This window comes from Hemitrygon akajei, chromosome 4 (genome assembly GCF_048418815.1).
Source record: "Hemitrygon akajei chromosome 4, sHemAka1.3, whole genome shotgun sequence".
NCBI classification, from domain to species: Eukaryota; Metazoa; Chordata; class Chondrichthyes; order Myliobatiformes; family Dasyatidae; genus Hemitrygon; species Hemitrygon akajei.
In genome coordinates, this window is record NC_133127.1 from 196,373,970 (window position 1) to 196,393,447 (window position 19,478).

A 19,478-nucleotide genomic window follows, 5' to 3' on the forward strand; every position below is an offset into this window, starting at 1 on the left:
TTCTGAATTACGCCTGATTATCTCTGAATTCTCTCCCACCCTCTCTTTCTCTCTTTCTGCATTCTGTCTCTGATTCTCTCTGAATTCTCTCTGAATGTCTCCATCTCAGCCCCTCCGTTACAATCTCACGAAAAATTCTCTTTACTGGTTATAGGTCCTGCGCCCAGGGGTGGGGGTCCACTCACAACTAATAAGGAAGTCGTTGGCGTTGGTTAAAGTTTACAGTTTTGTGTGTGTGTGTGCGAGTCTGTCTGTGTTTGTGTCTATGTGTGGGGCAGGAGGGAGGGGAGATACCGAAAGGGTTAAAGTAGCTCCATTATTGATGCAGGGGAGGAGATTGGAGCGAGCAGGCTGCTCAATCTCCAACCCAATCCAGTCAGGATTTATTGTCATGTAAAAAAGAGCCGTCGCCTCGGTATTGTTTCAAAGTGCCGGTAAGTTTATTAGCTAGCCGAGTTCTGGAGTTAACAGTCACAGCGCTGGCAAGGGCATCAGAAACCCTGGTCTCCCCACTCAAGAGGGAACGCGAATCAAAATCTCCACCTTGTCCTGCTTTCAGCCCTCTAGCCCAGCCTGAACCCCGTATTCTATGTTTAAAATGGATTACGCTTACCTCAATTCTTACGACTCCTGCATGGCTGCGATGGAAGCCTCGGCGTACGCCGATTTCAGCCCGTGTAGCCAGAGCAACAATTTCCAATATAACCACATTAGGTCCAGTTTTGGAACCGGCCCCGTCTGCCCCAGCCTCGCCTCGGCAAACTGCAGTTTGGGACCCCTGCGAGATCACCAGAGCACACCGTACACCACAGGTACGTGTCAGCGTTAACCGTGAAGTATGGGGAATTAGTTGCCCCGCGTTTGGACATTGTTAAACGTGGTGATTGGGCGGAGGAGAGAGATCTGCAGTGTAATTGAGTTATTTGGGGGTTTATTAAATTCACAGCCCGGCGCACATTAACGCCTTAATTTGGTTAAAGAAACTCTGCGTATTAAATCCAAAAAAAAAGGAGATTATAATCAAACCTCTGCGGTACACAGGAAGGACGCTTTCCCCCAAATTATTCTTTATCGGGGCAGTGACTTCTGTCGCTGTCCCTGAACTACCAGTACCGGCTCCAAATTGACTTTAAAAACACAAGCGTTTCGTGGTTCAGCTAAAACGTCTCTTCTTCCAAATTAACGGATTTAATTTTCACAGATTGACTTCAAATTGTGAATTATCTCCTCTCATTGGGATTGGGCGGCGGTGGGTGTCTATGACCATGTACCATGTTAGTTCTGAGACACCTAGCGCAGGGCGGCTCTCTAGGTGTGTCTGTGCGAATTAGTGCGTGTGCGTGTGTACCCCTCTCTGTCTCCCTGTATTCGAGTCTCTCTCTATGTGTTTCCGTCTTTATCTCTCTCCCTGTATCTGTCTCTCTACACCCCCTCTCTGTTCTCTCTCTCTCTCTCTCGTTCTATTTCTCTACCTCCGCGTATCTCTGTACTTCTTTCTGTACTTATTTCCGTTCTCTTTATCTGTCGCTGCTTCTGTCCCCACCCCCTCCCCATTCCTGCATCTATCTGCGTGTATATCTGCACTCTTCTCGGTATTCGTTTCCCTGTTTTACTCTCTGCTAGTTGTTCTCTCTCTCTCTCTCTCTCTCTCTCTCTCTCTCTCTCTCTCTCTCTCTCTCTCTCTCTCTCTCTCTCTCTCTCTCTCTCTCTCTCTCTCAGTCTCCATAACCATCTCCATCAGACATGGGAGCAGAATTAGGCCATTTGGCCCATCGAGTCTGCTCCACCATTTCATCACGGCTGATCCATTTTTAACTCAGAGCCCTAATTTCCTGCCTCCTCCCCGCATCCCTTCATGCCCTGACCGATCAGGAATCTATCAACTGTTGCCTTAAATAAAGACTTGGCCTACACGGCCTCCTATGTCAACGAATTCCACACATTCACCACTCTCTGGCGAACGAAATTCCTCATCATCTCCGTTCTAAAAAGCCTCTATTCTGAGGCTGTGCCCTCTAGTCTGAGAATCTCCCACCACAGGAGACATCTTCCAGTCACCTCCCTGTGTTTCTCTCTCTCCGTGTATCTCTGCACCTCCCTGCATTCGTTTCTGTCTATTTTACATTATCTCTCTATCTACATTCGTTTCCGTCTTATTTACATTGTTTGTCCTCTCCATCCGTTGTCTCTCTGTCTCTGTGTCCCCCCCTCTAGCTCTTCCTCTCTCTTTCTGTATCTCTCTCCGTGTATCTTTGTATCCCTCCCTGTTCTCGTTTCCGTATGTTTCACAATCTATGTTCGTTCTGTGTGTGTGTGTCTGCCTCTAGTCTAGAAGACATGAAAAACGAATCCCGAGATGTTCCCGTTAGCAACGCCAAAGAAGATTTAATTCCCGTTAAATTTCATTTCGTTCTTACGTGGAGGGATAAACAAATCGTTTTCAAAAGATAATCCACATTCAAGAATCAAATACGACAGATTAAACTTCGGACTTGTTTTATTTTTTTGCGGGGAAAACCGGGGATTGGGTACAGAGGGCGGCGAAGAGGCTTTGGTTATCCTCACCCGCCGATTCCACTCAAACCCTCTCCCCCTTCTCACCAAAATTAATTTTAATTTTTGTTATCCCCGCCTGCGACTTTTTACAGATTAATCAGTAACGGTTTTATTCACTTTTAACGTCACTGGCTTTGTTTTTTTTTTAATATGGTATTTCGTTGACTTTTGTTTCGATTTGAAACGGAATATTTCTGGTTTTATTTTTGTGCTGTCCCGTCCTCCGTTTTGGCGCTGCCAGCGGTACAGAGAGGGAGAGAGAGACAGGGAGGGGTAGGGGGAGACAGGGAGAAGCAGGGGAGAGACAGACAGACAGACAGGGAGAGAGAGAGACAGAGGGAGAGGGGTAGGGAGGGGCAGGGAGAGGCAAAGAGCTAGAGAGGGTATAGAAGGAGAGGCGGATACAAGGAGATGGGGCAAGATGGATAGACGGATGGAGGAGGTAAGAGAAGCAATAGACTGAAACGGTGAGGGGAGCGGGGAGATGGACAGGGAGTCAGAGAGACTGAGAATGGGAAGATAGGCGGGAGACAGAGGGAGGGGCAGAAGACTAACGCGGGAAATAGACAGGGGGGCGAGCACAGGATGCAGAGGAACAGAGTTACAAAGTGTGGAGGTCAAAATCCGCAATCTCCGAAACTGTGTGGGAGAAAAGGCGACCGATAAACCCAACTTTGTTTAACGGCAATCTATTGCTAGTTAAGATTGATAATCGCGATAATGCCGAGAGCGCAGCGGTTAGCACAACGCTTTACATCTCCAGCTGTAAAATCGGAATTCAGCTCCCGCTGTCTGTGAGCAGTTTGTACCTTCTCCCGTAACCGCGTGGCTTTCCTCTGGTTTCCTGCCGTTTCCTCCCATCTTCTAAACTCCAGGACCACCAAACGCTCCCCATACGTTAATCCTTTCATTCCTGGGATCATTCTCGTCAACCTCCTCTCTAACGCCAGCACATCCTTTCTTAGATAGAGACAGAAAACTGCTCACAACACTCCAAGTGCTCTGACCAATGTCTTTTAAAGCCTCTGCATTTGCTGTTACACTCTCGTCCTCTTGAAATGAATGCTAACATCCCATTTGCCTTCCTTACCACCGACTTTAGGGCAAGTTCAAAGTACATATATGTCACCATATACAACCCCGAGATTCATTTTCTTGAGGGCATTCTCAATAAATCTATAGAATAATAACCATAAGAAAATCAATGAAAGACCAGCCAACTTGGGTGTTTGACCAGGGTGCCGAAAACAACAAACTGTATAAATACAAAAAGGAAGTAATGATAAATAAGTAAATAAACAATAAGTATCGAGAACATGAGTCCTTGAAAGTGAGTCCATAGGTTCTGGGAACAGTTCAATGATGGGGCAAGTGAAATTGAGCGAAGTTATCCTCTTTGGCTCAAGAGCCTGATGGTTGAGGGGGTAGTAACTGTTCCTGAATCTGGTGGTGTGAATCCTGAGGCTCCTGTACCTCCTTCCTGATGACAGCAGCGAGAAGAGAGCGTGGCCTGGCTGGTGGGGATCTCTGATGAACTTTTAGAGAAACTTATGTGAGGAATTCCAAGTCCCATTGCACTGCTGATTTCTGAATGTGATTCCCATTAAGAAAATCGCCCACATTTTTATTCCTTCTACCAAAGTGCATGGCCATCATTCATTAAATGTATTTTCAATGAATCCATTGAAATTGACCTTTCTTCAGTAAGCCACTCTCACATTGGAGTAGACAATATACCTTCCCATAGAGTGTCCAGTATTTTGATCACTCTTGCCTTGATGCTCACCAATATTACTCACTTCCCAGCAATATTTCATTCCTCGCTGGATCAGGAGCTCTCTGACCAAGAACTTGCTCCTTTGCTACTTATGTTGCTGCTCAGTGTAGATACCAGAGACAGATGGGCCTAACGCACTGTGCACAGCAAGATTCGCCAAGAGGAGGTTGTGAGAGGAGCAGGAAGAATGCAATAAGGGTAAATGAATAGGAGAGAACGAGTGTGGAAGTGGAGGGATGTTGAGAGACAGAAAACAGGGCAAGAGAGAATGAGGAAAGATGAAAAGTAAGGGGAAGACAACAGAGAGAGGAACAGAGAATCATAGAGTAATAGAAAAGTACAGCACAGAAACAGACCCTTTGGCCCATCTAGTCCATACCAAAACAATTTAAGCTGCCTACTCCCAATGACCTGCACCAGGACTATAGCCCTCCAAACTTCCAAATTTAATTTAAACCTATCCAAGCTTCGCTTAAACATTGAAATACATCACACTCTCATGACCCTCTGAGTGAAGAAGTTTCCTCTCATGTTCCCCTTAAACTTTTCACCTTTCACCCTTAACCCATGACCTCCGGTTGCAGTCCCACACAACCTCAGTGGAAAAAGCCTGCTTGCATTTACCCTATCTGTACCCCTCATCACTTTGTATACCCCATCAAATCTCCCCTCAGTCTTCCGTGTTCTGAGGAACAAAGACCTAACCTATTCCATCTTTCCTTATAACTCAGGTCCTCCAGTCCTGACAACATCTTTTTAAGTTTTCTCTGTACTCTTTCAACCTTGTTTTCATCTTTCCTGTAGGTGGGTGGCCAAAATTGTACATTATACTCCAAATTAGGTCTCACCAACATCTTAAACAACTTTAACATAACATCCCATCTTCTGTAGTCAATACGTTGATTTACAGTATGAAGGCCAATGTGCCAAAAGCTTTCTTTATGACCCTGTCTACCTGTGACACCACTTTCAATAAATTGTATTGAAAGATCCCTGTATTGCCAGATCCCTTTGTTCTACCACACTCCTCAGTGCCCTAACGTTCACTGTGTGAGACCGACCCTGGTTGGTCCTCCCAAAGTGCAAAACTTGTCTGCATTAGGTTCCATCTGCCATTTTTTCAGACCATTTTCCCAGCTGCTGCAGATCCCTCTGCAAGCCATGATAGCCTTCCTCACTGTCCAATACACCCCCAATCTTGGTGTCATCATCTAATTTGCTGATTCATTTAACCACATTATCATCCAGACTGTTGATATAGATGAGAAACAACAACAGATCCAGCTCTGATCCCTGCCACACACCACTTGTCACAGTCCTCCAGTCAGAGAGGCAACCCTCTGTTATCACTCTCTGCCGTCTCCCACAAAGCCACTGTCTAATCCAATTTACTACCCCATCCTGAATGCTGAGCAACTGAACCTTCCTGACCAGCCTCTTATGCGGGACCTTGTCAAGGGACCTATTAAGTTCCATATAGACAACATCCACTGCCTTGCCTTCATCCACTTTCCTGGTAACCTCCTCGTAAAACTCTATAAGATTGGTTAGACATAACCTACCACGCACCAAGTAATGCTCGTGAGACAAGGTGGAGAAATTTAGAGGGAGAGGAAAGATGTGAGTGAAGAAAACCTGTGGGTTTAACCTCTGCTCCACCAACAAGCCTGGCTTTTCACCCCTGAGAAACTTGTACAGACCCTGATGAATTAGTAAACTGGTTAATATTGTCTATGTACTGAAACAGTGGAAAAACCTGTCTTAACTTAGTATGTATTAAATTAAATATTAAACAAACTACTTCCATGAAACTTTGGCTAATTTAGCAAAATGTACTGGTGCCGATGTGTCCCAATTAACTGGAATCCACTGATCCAAAGTGTATATAGAACATAGAACATAGAAGAATGGAGTGGGGGGGGGGGGGAGAGATCTCATTGAAACCTATTGAATAATGAAAGGTCTGGATAGAGTGGATGTGAGACTATGTTTCCTATAGTGGGACTGGAGGGCACAGCCTCGGCATAGAGGGACGTCTATTTAGAACAGAGATGAGGAGGAATTTCTTTAGCCAGAGGGTAGTGAATCTGGAATTCATTGCCACAGATCGGCTGTGGAGGCCAAGTCATTGGGTATATTTAAAGCAGTAAGGGCATTGAAGGTTCTGGAGAGAAGGCAGGAGAGAGGGATTGAGAGGGGTAATAAATCAGCCATGACAGAATGGTAGAGCAGACTCAATGGGCCAAATGGCCTAATTCTGCTCCTGTGTCTTATGGTCTCATAGCCCGCCCACTTTTGTATTGGGTTCCCTGTGTAATAAATAAGATGCTGTTAGCTTTTTGGATTTATGCTGTACCTGCATCCCGGCCTTTACACTACATCCTGGAGCATTGATTAGATTAGATTAGCGTTGTCATGTGTCCATCAAAACCACAAAACATACAGTGAAATGCATGATTTGCATTAAACCAAATCAGCGAGGATTGTCTGGGGGATGCCCGCAAGCGTCACCACGCTTCTGGTATTAATGCAGCATGTCTTCAACTCTCTAACCCTAACTATGCGTCTTTGGACTGTGGTAGGGAACCAGGTCACCCAGAGGAAACCCACATGGTCATGGGGTAGAAGGGTACATTCTCTTCACAGACTGCAGTGGGAATCTTACAGCTGATTGTGTAAAGTGTTAGACTAACCGTACCACACCACTCTGAGCAGTTCTGGTCACACACTTGTAGACAGGATGTGATTAAGACGACGAGAGTGCAGAAAGGATTCACAAGGAAGCTTCCCGGACTGGAGGGTTTGTGTTATAAGGAGAGACTGGGTAGGCTGGCCAGAGACACAAGAGATTCTGCAGGTGCTGGAAATCCAGAGCAACACACACAAACAACTCAGCAGGTCAGGGAGCATCTATGGAGGGGAATGTCAATGGTTTATTTCCCTGACCTACTGAGTTCTTCCAACATATTGCGTGAGTTATGGTGAAGATTTTATGTTTTAACTTTTCTAGCAAGACAGTATGGTTTCAGGCCATCCATTCCAATGAGACCCTGTTGCCCAATTACACCCATGTGACCAATTAACTTACTAATGCATACGTCTTTGGGAAACGGATAGGAGAACACTGAAGAAACCTACGTGGTCACAGGGAGAACATACAGGCAGCGATGGGAATTGAACCCATGTCGCGGGCACTGTCATAGCATTACGCTTACCGCTATGCTACCGTATCTCCCCCAGTAGGCTGGGACAGTTTTCCCTGGACTGAAGGAGACTGACGAGCGACCTTATGGAGGTTTATAAAAATCACAAAGGGCAGAGATAATGTGGATGGTCTTTCCCCAGGGTTGGGGAGTTTAAAACCAAAAGGCACAGGTTTAAGTTGAGAGGAGGAAATATTGATAGGGGTCCTGAGGAGAATCTTTCCCACATGGAGGGTGGTGTGGATCTCCCCACAACCTATCGACTCACTTTCAAGGACTCCTCATCTCATGTTCTCGATATTTATTGCTTATTTATTTAATATTATTATTTCTTTCTTTTTGTATTTGCACAGTTTGTTGTCTTTTGCACACTGGTTGAACACCCAGGTTGGTGTGGTCTTCCATCAATTCTATAATGGTTATTATTCTATGGATTTATTGAGTATGCCCCCCAGAAAATGCATCTCAGGATTGTATACGGTGACGTATTGTATTGAGTTGTAGAGTCCTTGAAAGTGAATCCATAGGTTGTGGGAGCAGTTCACTGTTAAGGTGGGTGAAGGTATCCTGTCTGGTTCAAGAGGCTGATGGTTGAGGGGTAATAACTATTCCTGAACCTGGTGGTGTGAGATCTGAGGCTCCTGTACCTTCTTCCTGATGGCAGCAGTGAGAACAGAGCACGGCCTGGGTGGAGGGGGTCCCTGATGATGGATGCTGCTTTCCTGCGACAGCGCTCCACATAGACGTGCTCAGTGGTGGGGAGGGCCTGACCTGTGACGGATTGGCCGTATCCACTTCTTTTTAACTCTTTTGGTTCAGGGCTTTTTTCACAGTGGGATGTGTTGGCTGCTTTACTGAGGCGGTGAGAAGGGTAGACGCAGTCCGTGCAGGGGAGGCTGTCTGTGTTTTCATATGGTCTTGGACAGAACAGTTGCCAAATTAAGCTGTGACGTATCCGGATAGGACACTCTCTGATTGATAAAAATTGGAAAGTGTCACTGGGACATGTCAAATTTCAAAGAACAAAGAACACAGGGCACTACAGCACAGTACAGGCCCTTCAGCCCACAATATTGTGCCGACCTTTTAACCTATTCCATGAATAATCTGACCTTCCACCCCCTCCCCCACATAAACCTGCATTTTTCTACCATCCATGTGCCCTCCTAGATGTAAGAACCCATCTAGGAGTTTCTGACATACCCGTAATGAGTCTGCCTCTACCACCACCCCTGGCAATGTGTTCCATGCACCCACCCCTCTCTGTGTAAACAAAACTTACTTCTGACATCCCCCATATACTTCTTCCAACACCTTTAAAATTATGCACCCTTGTATTAGCCATTTCCACCCTCGGAAAAGGTGTCTGACTGTCCACTCGGTCTGTGCCTCTTATCACCTTGTACACCTCTATCAAGTCATCTCTCGTCCTCCATCACTCCAAAGAGAAAAGCCCTATCTTGCTCAACCTATCCTCATAAAACTTGCTCTCTAATCCAGACGTCAACTGGTAAATCTCCTCTGCACCCTGTCTAAAGCTTCCATATCATTTCTGTAATGAGGCAACTAAGTTCAACACAATACTCCAAGTGTGAGGAGGTAGAGGCACTGGTGAGCCTCTTGTCATGGCTGGAATAGGTCACTTTTGTTGGCGATGCTTACGCCTCAAAACTTGAGGCTCTCTGTTCCTCCCACTTCTTTGAGGGATTCCTACTTTGTCAATGTTTCTACTTCCTGGAGAAAGACCATCTGCCAAGGAGAGGGCCACCTGGTGACATAGGGATGGGTCAAGTGAACGGGCAAAGATCTGGCACATGAAGCATAATGTGGGGAAAGGTGAATATGTCCATGGTACTGGGGAAAATAGAGAGAATGGATACTCTCTAAATGGGGAGAAACTGCCGAATCCTGAACAACTTTAGAGTCGTAGAGTCTCTCAGCATGGCAACAGGTCTTTTGTCCCAATTCGATCCTGGTGACCCAGTACCATAATGAGCTCTCAGGCATCTCCACGTCATGACCATCGATAGCCTGACTGTGTCCACCTCCCCCCGCCCCCTCCTGCTTCCTGACGTCAATGAGCTCCTTTGTTTTGCTGCCATTGAAGGAAGGGTTGTTGTCATGACAACTGGCATAGATCGAGGGGCAAATCATAAACACAGGCGATTCCACAGATCGAGTTCAAGAGAGACAAGGTAATATTGCAGCTCTATAAAACCCTGGTTAGACCACACTTGGAAGATTGTGTGCTGTTTCTGTCAGCTCGTTATAGGAAGGATGTGGAGGCTTTAGAGAGGGTGTAGAGGTGATTTATCTGGATTTGCAAGAGAGCATGTCTAATAAGGACAGGTTGAGGGAGCTGGGCTATTCTCTCTGGAGAGGAGGAGGATGAGAGGTGACGTGATAGAGCTGTACAAGATGATGTATAGATAGAGTGGATAACCAGAGTCTTTTCCTCAGGGTGGAGATGGCTTATACGAGGAAGCATAATTTTGAGATGACTGGAAGGAAGTATGGGGGAGGTATCAGAGGTAGTTTTTGTGGAACTCCCTTTCGGGGTGGTGGTAGGGTCAGATACGTTAGGGACATTTAGAATGGCACAAAGAGAATCCAGTATCATAGAACACAGAACACTACAGCTCAGTACAGGCCTTTCGGCCAGTAACGTTGTGCTGACCCTTTACCCCACACCAAGGTCCATCTAACCCTTCCCCCTCCATTATTCTATCATCCATGTGCCTGTCTAAGATGTTTCTTAAATGTTCCTGATGCATCTGCCTCTATCACCACTCTGTGTAAAAACAATCTAGCTCTGACAACCCCCCTGTACTTTCCTCCAATCACCTTCAGATGATGCCTCCTTGTACCAGCCCTTTCCACCCGGGGAAAGAAGGCACAGGCTGTTTTCTGGATTTGTGTCTCATATTGTCTTATACAATTTTAATCTGAGGCTGGAGATTCTCCTAAACTGGGATGCAGACCCTGAGAGATAAGTGACAGGTCGGTGATGTCATTGAATTACAGCATGAGTCAAGGGGCTGAGTGGTCTGTTCTTGCTCTCAGCTCTGACTACTTTGACCACCTGGGGTGTAGCAAATTTCTGCTGATGTACCGTGGGAGCATTCTAACTGTTTGCATCACCGTCTGGTATGGAGGGGCCACTGCACAGGATCGGAAAAAGCTGTAGAAAGTTGTAAACTCAGCCAGTTCCATTATGGGCACTGGCCTCACCAGCATCAAGAACGTCTTCAAAAGTCAATGCTTCAATGTGGCGGCATCTATCATTAATTACCCCCATCACCCAGGAGATGCCCTCTTCTCATTGCTGCCATCAGGAGCCTGAAGACACAGACTCGAGATTCAGGAACAGCTTTTTCCCTTCCGCCATCAGATTTCTGACCGGTCCATGAACCCATGAACACCACCTCACTATCTTTGCTCTCTTTGCACTACTTAATTTTTTAATATTTCTTTTTGTAAGTTACAGTGTTTTTATATGTATTGCTTTGTACTCCTGCGGCAAAATCACACATTTCACAATATACGTCAATGATAAAAAGAAGCTCCCTTCTGCAAAGCACTAGGGGGCCATTAAAACAAAAAAATCACAGCCATCTTAAAAGTTCCTTCCTGCAGGCTGTTAATCTGATCAACCATTCTAGTTAGCTTCCTCCCCACCCCCTCTATCAACCCCATCACTGCACTGTAAACATTTAAAACCATTTGTTATACTGCTGTTTATATTGTAAATGCACTTTAGTATTTATATACTTGTGCATTTAATTCTATATCAACCCGTTAACCTCTAACTTTATGAGCTTTTTATTTACATACAATTCCTTACTTTATATAAATTTTCATTGTTTACAATTGTTGAATGTTTTTGTTTTTGTTGCTTGTCACCCTGACCAACACACCACAGCAACTTCCTAATACATGTAGGAATTTTAATTCCAATCTCCATTCCCATTCCGACATGTGGGTCCACGCTGCCACGATGGGGCCACATTTGGGTTGGAGGAGCAACACCTCATCCTCCAGCCTAATGGCATTAACATCAATTTTTCCAGATTGAAGTCATTTCTTCCCCTCCCCTTCTGTCTTTCTGGTTCCCCTCTCACCCCTTCTCTTCTCCACATCCGCCGTCACCTCCCTCTAGGTCCCTTTCTCCCATGGGTCCACTCTCCTATCCAATCAGATTCCTCCTTCAGCCCGCTTCTACCTATTACCTCCCAGCTTCTTACTTCATTCCCCCTCACCTATCACCTGACAGCTTGCTCTCCTTTCCCTTCTCCCACCTTCTTATTATGGCTTCTTCCCCCTGCCTTTTCAGTGCTATCGAAGGGCCTCAGTCTAAAACAGCGACTGTTTATTCCTCTCCATGGACGCTGCCTGACCTGCTGAGTTCCTCATCATTTTATGTGTGTTATTTCCAGCATCTGCAGAATCGGAATGTATGCACCCGGTGGCCATTTTATTACCTTCTGTACCTAATAAAGTTTGTGGTCTTCAGCTGCTTAGCCCATCCACTTCAAAGTTCGATGTGTTGTGCGTTCAGAGATGCTCTCCCGCCCACCACTGCTGTAACACGTGGTTGTCTGAGTTACCGTCACCTTCCTGTCAGCCTGAACCAGTCTGACCTCTGACCTCTGATTAACGAGACACTTGCCCACAGATCTCTCCTCACTGGATGCTTCTGCATTTTTTGTGTCGTTCTCTGTAAACTCCAGAGACTGTTGTGCATGAAAATCCCAGGAGATCAGCAGTTCCTGAGATACTCAAACCACCCCGTCTGGCACCAACAAATATTCCAAGGTCAAAACCATTCAGATCACATTTCTTCCCCATTTTAATGTTTGGTCTGAACAACAATGGAACCTCTTGACCATGTCTGCATGCTGTTGTGCATTGAGTTTCTGCCACATGATTGGCTGATTAGATATTGCATTAACGAGCAGATGTACCTGATAAAGTGACTACTGAACATACAGTGAATATACACTTTGATCATTGATTATAATTCGTTTCAATATTTCCAGTACGCAAGAGAATGAAATAATTGAAACTCCAGATCAGATACAGCACAAAAAAATAGACAAGATGATAAGGAAAACAATTTTATAATTAAAAACAATAAATATAAATGCATAAGATAGCTTATATACACAGATTGATTGTATGTCCATAAAGTGACGCTAGGTCTGTACATAAGGTGACTCTGAGTGGTGGTGGGGGTGTGGATCAGGGTTACCGCTTGGGGAAAGTAACTGTTGTTGAGTCTAGTGGTCCTACGTAGCCCGTAATGGGCCACTCCCTGATGGGAATGGGGACAAACAGCCGTGAGCAGGGTGGGTGGGATCCTTCCTGATCTCACTGGCCCTTTTCCAGTACCTTGGGCAGGCTGGTGCCGGTGACACGTTGTAGAGACATTTCCCGTCCTGTCCACTGCAGGTGTAGGTTCTGTTCCATCATTTATAACCGTGAACCTGATCGGAGACTCAGGGCTGCTCGCCCCTAATCCGGATTTCTTTTGAACCTAGTTCCCTACAAGTTCTTTACGGACCACGGAGGGATAAATGAGAAGCGGAAACAGCGGAGGATCCGGACTACGTTCACCAGCTCCCAGCTGAAGGAGCTGGAGCGAGTCTTCGCCGAGACTCACTACCCTGACATCTACACCCGGGAGGAGCTGGCGCTGAAGATCGATCTCACCGAGGCCCGTGTCCAGGTACAGTGGGTGCAAGGGCTGTCCGTTGTCCTCCCAATCCCAGAGGCTTTGAGTCGCTCCAGAGGCCCCCGTAGCCCAGGTGTGGCACGGTAGCGTAATTCAATTACAGCGCCAGCAACCCACGTTCAGACTACTTCAGCCCGGCTAGTCTGTGCTGAAAAGTTATTCTGCCCCGTCCCACACGTGGGCCACGGTTCTCCATACCCCTCCCATCCATGAACGGTGCTGAACTGGTTCCGCCCGCGGCCATCGGGCTCCCGGACCGGCTGTAACGGTGAACTGGCTCCCTTGGCCGTGGACTCGCTCTGGGACTCACGTTCTGTGCGTTATTTGTTTACTTTTGTACTGTTTGCATAACTTGTTCTTTTTTTAACCACAAATTGGGTGTCTGACGGTCTTTGTTGTGTGAGGTTTTAACGGGTTCTACTGTGTTTCTTTGTTTTGTGAGTGCCCGCAAGAAGATAGTATACATACTTTGATCATAAATGTACTTTGAACTTTAACTTTTCCGAATTTCTGGGATGTTGAAATCAACAGCTCGTTGTACACTCGCATCACCCACTGAGTAGAGAAGTTTCCCCTCAGGCTCCCCTTAAATATTTCACCTTTCACCCTCAACCCTGACCTCTAGTTCTCTCCGCTATCTGGAAGGAGTTGGTACTTTCGTAGGTTTTCTCCAAGTGCTCTGGTTTCCTAAGACATATGGGTAGGTGGGCGAATTGGTCGCCAGTATAATTGGACAGCAGGGGCTCTTTGAATCTTTTTCATGTTTAGTTACTGAGAGATTGGGAGGGTCAGATTACACATGTTACTAGGAGTCTGTTTATGTATACATTAACCGTTATTAATGTAATCCCGATCTCTTTGTGTCACCATCATTGTTCTGTTTATCAATTTGAAACCTAATAAAAAAGATTGATAAAGGAAGGACAGCAGGGGCTCAGTAGGGCAGAAGGGCCTGTTACCGCCTCGTATCTCTGAATAACTAAATAAATATTCCCAACATTTCTGCCTCACCCTCGCCCGACTGAACCTTGGTCGCGGTGAAGTAACTGTGAACTTTCGTTCCCGGTCTCTGCTTCCCAATGCATCCCATCCTCAATGGCTTGGGAACAGCCCAAATCTTCCATGCAGCCTTTCACCATCCATTTATCCCCCCCCCCCCCACATTCCCATCAGCTCCCTCCTACACTGACCCCCCGGGATTCTCCTTTGCCACAGTGAGGCCACTCTCAGGGTGGAGGAGCAACACCTAATATTCCATCTGGGTACCCTCCAACCTGATGGCATGAACATCGATTTCTCCAACTTCCAGTAATGTTTTCCCCCTCCCATCCTTCCCTCTTCTTTTATTCCCCACTCTGGACTCAGACCTCTTCTCCTCAGCTGACTATTGGCTCCCTCTGGTGCCCGTCCTCCTTCCCTTTCTCCTATAGTCCATCCGCCTCTCCTGTCAGATTCCTTCCTCTCCAACGCTTTACCTTTCCCACACACCTGGCTTCACCTCTCACCTTCCAGCTGGCCTCCCTCCCCTCCCCCCCCCCACCATTTTATTCTGGCATCTTCCCCCTTCCTTTTCAGTCCTGGTGAAGGGTCTCAGCCCGAGACGTTGACTGTTTATCTCCATAGATATTGCCTGACCTGCCGAGTTTCTCCAGCATTTTGTGTGTGTTGATCCCCAGGATGTGTGGATCACAGGAATACGAGGCACAAAGAAAGGTTAGATTAAAGACAAGCGTATTTGTCATTGAAGCATTCAGTGAATTGCATTACTTGTGCCGATGACCAGCAGGGTCAAGGATGTTCTGGGGACAACCTGCAAGTGTCACCACACTTCTGGTGCCAACAAAGCATCTTGGCATCTTCCTAACTCTGACCTGGGTGGTTTAGGATTTTGGGAGGAAACTGGAGCAACCGGAGGAAGCCCACGTTGTCACGGGGAGAACGTACAAACTCCGACAGAGAGCAGAGGGATTTGAATCTGGGTCATCGAGCATGGATCGGTTCAGCACAGCCCAGGCCACGATGTTGTATCACCTTTAAATGTTCTCTAAGATCAATCTAACCCTTCCCTCACACATAGCCTCCATTTTTCTATCATCCATGTACCTATCTAAGAGTCTTGTTAATGTCTCTAATATATCTGCCTCTACCACCAACCCTGGCAGTGCGTTCTACACCCAAACACCATAAAATTATGCCTCCTCATTTTAGCCATCTCTGCCCTGGGAAAAAGACTCCAGCTGTCTACTCGACCCATGCCTCTTATCATCTTGTACACCTCTGTCAAGTCACCTCTTATCCTCTTCATTCCAAAGGAAAAATCCCTAGCTCACTCAATCTATCCTCATTAGACATGCTCTCTAATCCAGGCAGCATCCTGATAAATCTCCTCTGCACCCTCTCTAATCCAGGCAGCATCCTGGTGAATCTCCTCTGCACCCTCTCTAATCCAGGCAGCATCCTGGTGAATCTCCTCTGCACCCTCTCTAATCCAGGCAGCATCCTGGTGAATCTCCTCTTCACCCTCTCTAGTCCAGGCAGCATCCTGGTGAGTCTCCTCTGCACCCTCTCTAATCCAGACAGAATCCTGGTGAATCTCCTCTGCACCCTCTCTAATCCAGGCAGCATCCTGATAAATCTCCTCTGCACCCTCTCTAATCCAGGCAGCATCCTGGTGAATCTCCTCTGCACCCTCTCTAATCCAGGCAGCATCCTGGTGAATCTCCTCTGCACCCTCTCTAATCCAGGCAGCATCCTGGTGAATCTCCTCTGCACCCTCTCTAATCCAGGCAGCATCCTGATAAATCTCCTCTGCACCCTCTCTAATCCAGGCAGCATCCTGGTGAATCTCCTCTGCACCCTCTCTAATCCAGGCAGCATCCTGGTGAATCTCCTCTGCACCCTCTCTAATCCAGGCAGCATCCTGGTGAATCTCCTCTGCACCCTCTCTAATCCAGGCAGCATCCTGGTAAATCTCCTCTGCACCCTCTCTAATCCAGGCAGCATCCTGGTAAATCTCCTCTGTACCCTCTCTAATCCAGGCAGCACCCTGGTAAATCTCCTCTGTACCCTCTCTAAAGCATCCACATATATAATGAAGGGACCAGAACTATTCCAGCCACTCATTACACCACATTACTGTGCCACTCACCTGGCTGTGATGATTATTTACACTAAGGGTTCCCGGTCTTTTTTTATGTCATCGATCCTTACCATTAACCTGATCTTCACCGATCCCAGTTGTCCCTGTCCCTCTACATTTTCCCCATCGAAGTCCCTGTCCTAATACCTCACCTGCCTCCATCACTTCCTCTGGCAGTCCATTCCATATAACCACCATCCTCTGTGTGAAGAACGTCCCCTCGGATGCCCCTTGCCCCACACCGGCCTCCTACACGCCTCTCCATGTCCCCATCTCCCTCCCAGGCTCCACTAATGCCGTTTTATCAATTGAAACCTCAAAGTAAATTTACTGTCAAAGTACAGTACGTATGTGTTGCCATGTACAATCCTGAGATTCATTAGCCTGCAGGCATTGTCAGTAAATACAAGAAACACAGTAGAATCAATGACAGACCTCACACATCAGGACCGACAAACCACCAGTCTACAAAGGACAACAAACTGTGCAGATACAAAAAGAAAGAAAAACTAAATAACAAATAGATCAGCAATAAATATTGATTACATGAAATAAAAAGTGCTAGAAAGTAGGGTTGTGGGAGCAGTTCAGTGATGGGGCAAGTGAAGTGATATGCAGTGAATTTAAAAACGCAAACGCGAGGAAATCTGCAAACGCTGGAAATCCAAGCAACTCACACAAAATGCTGGTGGAACGCAGCAGGCCAGGCAGCATCTATAGGGAGAAGCACTGTCGACGTTTCGAGCCGAGACCCTTCGTCAGGACTAACTGAAAGAAGAGATAGTAAGAGATTTGAAAGTAGGAGGGGGAGGGGGAAATCCAGAATGATAGGAGAAGACAGGAGGGGGTGGGGGTGCAATGGAGTTCTCCTCCAGCCACCCCGGAGGAAGCAGATTCTACACAACCCCTACTCTCCAGGACAGAGTTTCTCCAGAATTCCCAGTTGGATTTTTTTGGTGACTGTCAGACACTTGGCTGCTGTTTCCTGTCTCCCACAGAAGTTGAGACACCTCTCTCCAAGCTCTCTGATATACAATCCACTTCCAAGTCCAACTTTAAATTGTCAGAGCACAAGAGATTCTGCAGGTGCCTGGAAATACACAAAATGCTGGAGGAACTCAGCAGGTCAGGCAGCATCTTTGGAGAGGAATAAACAGTCGATGTTTATTCCCTTCTGTAGAAGCTGCCTGACTTGCAGAGTTCTCCATCATTTTCTGTGCGTTGCATTAAATTCTCAGCACTGTTGGCAAATCCCGCTGGAAATCTGAAACAAAACCAAATCATGTTAGTGAAACTCAGCAGGTCAGGCAGCGTGTGTGGAGAGAGGAATAACTGATGGTTTGGGGGATCAGAGAAAGAGAGAGATGCGAAGTGTTTCTCATTTGGAGAGAGATGGGTGAGGGATGTGTAGAACAGATCTATGATAGGACGAGTTGAGTGGAGTACAAATTCCTTACAAACTGCTGTGGGTACTAGAGGTCCTAGGTTAAAGGTCAAAGGTGAAATACTTATGGGAAACTTCTTCACTCTGAGTGTTGAACGAGCTGCCAGTGGAAGTTGTGGATGTGGGTTTAATTGTAATATTTAAGAGAAATTTGAATAGGTACATGGATGGGAGGGGTATGGAGGGCGGGTTGAATAACAGTTTGGCATGGACTAGATGGGCTGAAGGGCCTGTTTCTGTGCTGTAGTGTTCGATGAGTCTATGGAAAGTTTGATGTCACATCTGCAGGCGTGAGGCAAGCTGTAAGATTGTAAAATAAGATTAGCCCTCACCCACTAGCATCCTGGAAGCCTTGATCACAGAACGGCGATGTTGTGTTGAAATTGGTGAGGCCAAACCTGGAGTAGTGTGCACAGCTTTGTTTCCTGTACAGTTACTCCAAAAGAGACTTACACATAGAACAGAAGATAAAAATTCACATGTACATTGAAACACTGTGAAATGAGTGCTGAAAGGTCTCGGCCCAAAACATCAACTGTACTTTTTTCCACAGATGCTGCCTGGCCTTCTGAGTTCCTCCAGCATCTTGTGTGTGTTGTTCTGGATTTCCAACATCTGCAGAATCTCTTTTTGTTTGTAAAATGCTTCATTTGCGTCAATGGCCAACACAGTCTGAGGACGTGCTGGGGGCCGCCCGCAAGTGTGACCGTGCTTCATAACATGCCGACAACTTACTAACCCTAGCCTACGTCTTTGGAATGTGGGAGGAAACCGGAGCACCCGGAGGAAACCCACGTGGTCATGTGGAGAACGTACAAACTCCTTACACACCATGGCAGAATTGAACCTGGCTCACTGGCATTGTAATAGCATTCCGCTAACCGTTTCGCTACTGGGCCGTCTCTGCTCTCTGTTCTTTGCTGTTGTTCTCTGGGCTTGTGTTGGGTCTCATTGTAACTGTGTCCTCTTATTCTGATCCCCTTCTCCTCTGTTCTCCCGTCTCAATCCAGGTGTGGTTCCAGAACCGACGAGCCAAGTTCCGGAAGCAGGAGCGAGCGGCCAACTCCAAAGGGAACGGGAGTAACGGGGGCGGAAAGAAGGGCGACCTGCTCTCTGAGGAGGACGAGTCCAAAGACGCCAAGTGTACCGACCCGGACAGCACCGCCAACCCAGCATGTCCCGCTTCCTCCTCTGCCCCCACCTCTGCCCCCTCTGGCCCCGTCTCCAGTACTAGTCCCCACCCCCTCAACATGCCCAGTCCCAACAGCTCCCACACCATGAAGTCTCCCGCATGGGCTGGATCTGAGCTCCTGAAATCCCAGGCCTGGCAGCCCAGTGACAACATGGCCGGGCCCTTCGCTGGCGTCCTCTCCACTTTACACAGGAAGGCCAACGTGCTCAAACCGAACCTCTTCTAGAGAGGTGAAGGAGACGGGAGGGAGGGAGGGAGAGAGATGGGAGGGGAATGGGGGAGGGAGAGGGAGAGGAGGAGGGAAAAGAGGTGAGTGGGAGAGACGGAGAGAGGGCAAATAAGGATAGCAAGATAGTCAGAGAGAGAGAGAGTTGGGTGGAAGATAGAGATGGTGCGAGGGAAAGAGGTATAGGAGGGAGAGTAGTCAGTAGCA

At 46.9% G+C, this 19,478-nt stretch overlaps 1 protein-coding gene across 1 annotated transcript; it reads left to right on the top strand.

Moving 5' to 3' along the window:
* Positions 1–498: 498 nt before the first annotated feature.
* On the top strand, positions 499–19,271 carry phox2a (paired like homeobox 2A). Its single transcript, XM_073041892.1, has 3 exons — positions 499–812; positions 13,077–13,264; positions 18,864–19,271. The coding sequence occupies exons 1-3, from the start codon at positions 590–592 to the stop codon at positions 19,269–19,271; spliced, it is 819 nt and encodes a 272-aa protein (XP_072897993.1). The 5' UTR covers positions 499–589.
* Positions 19,272–19,478: the final 207 nt, after the last annotated feature.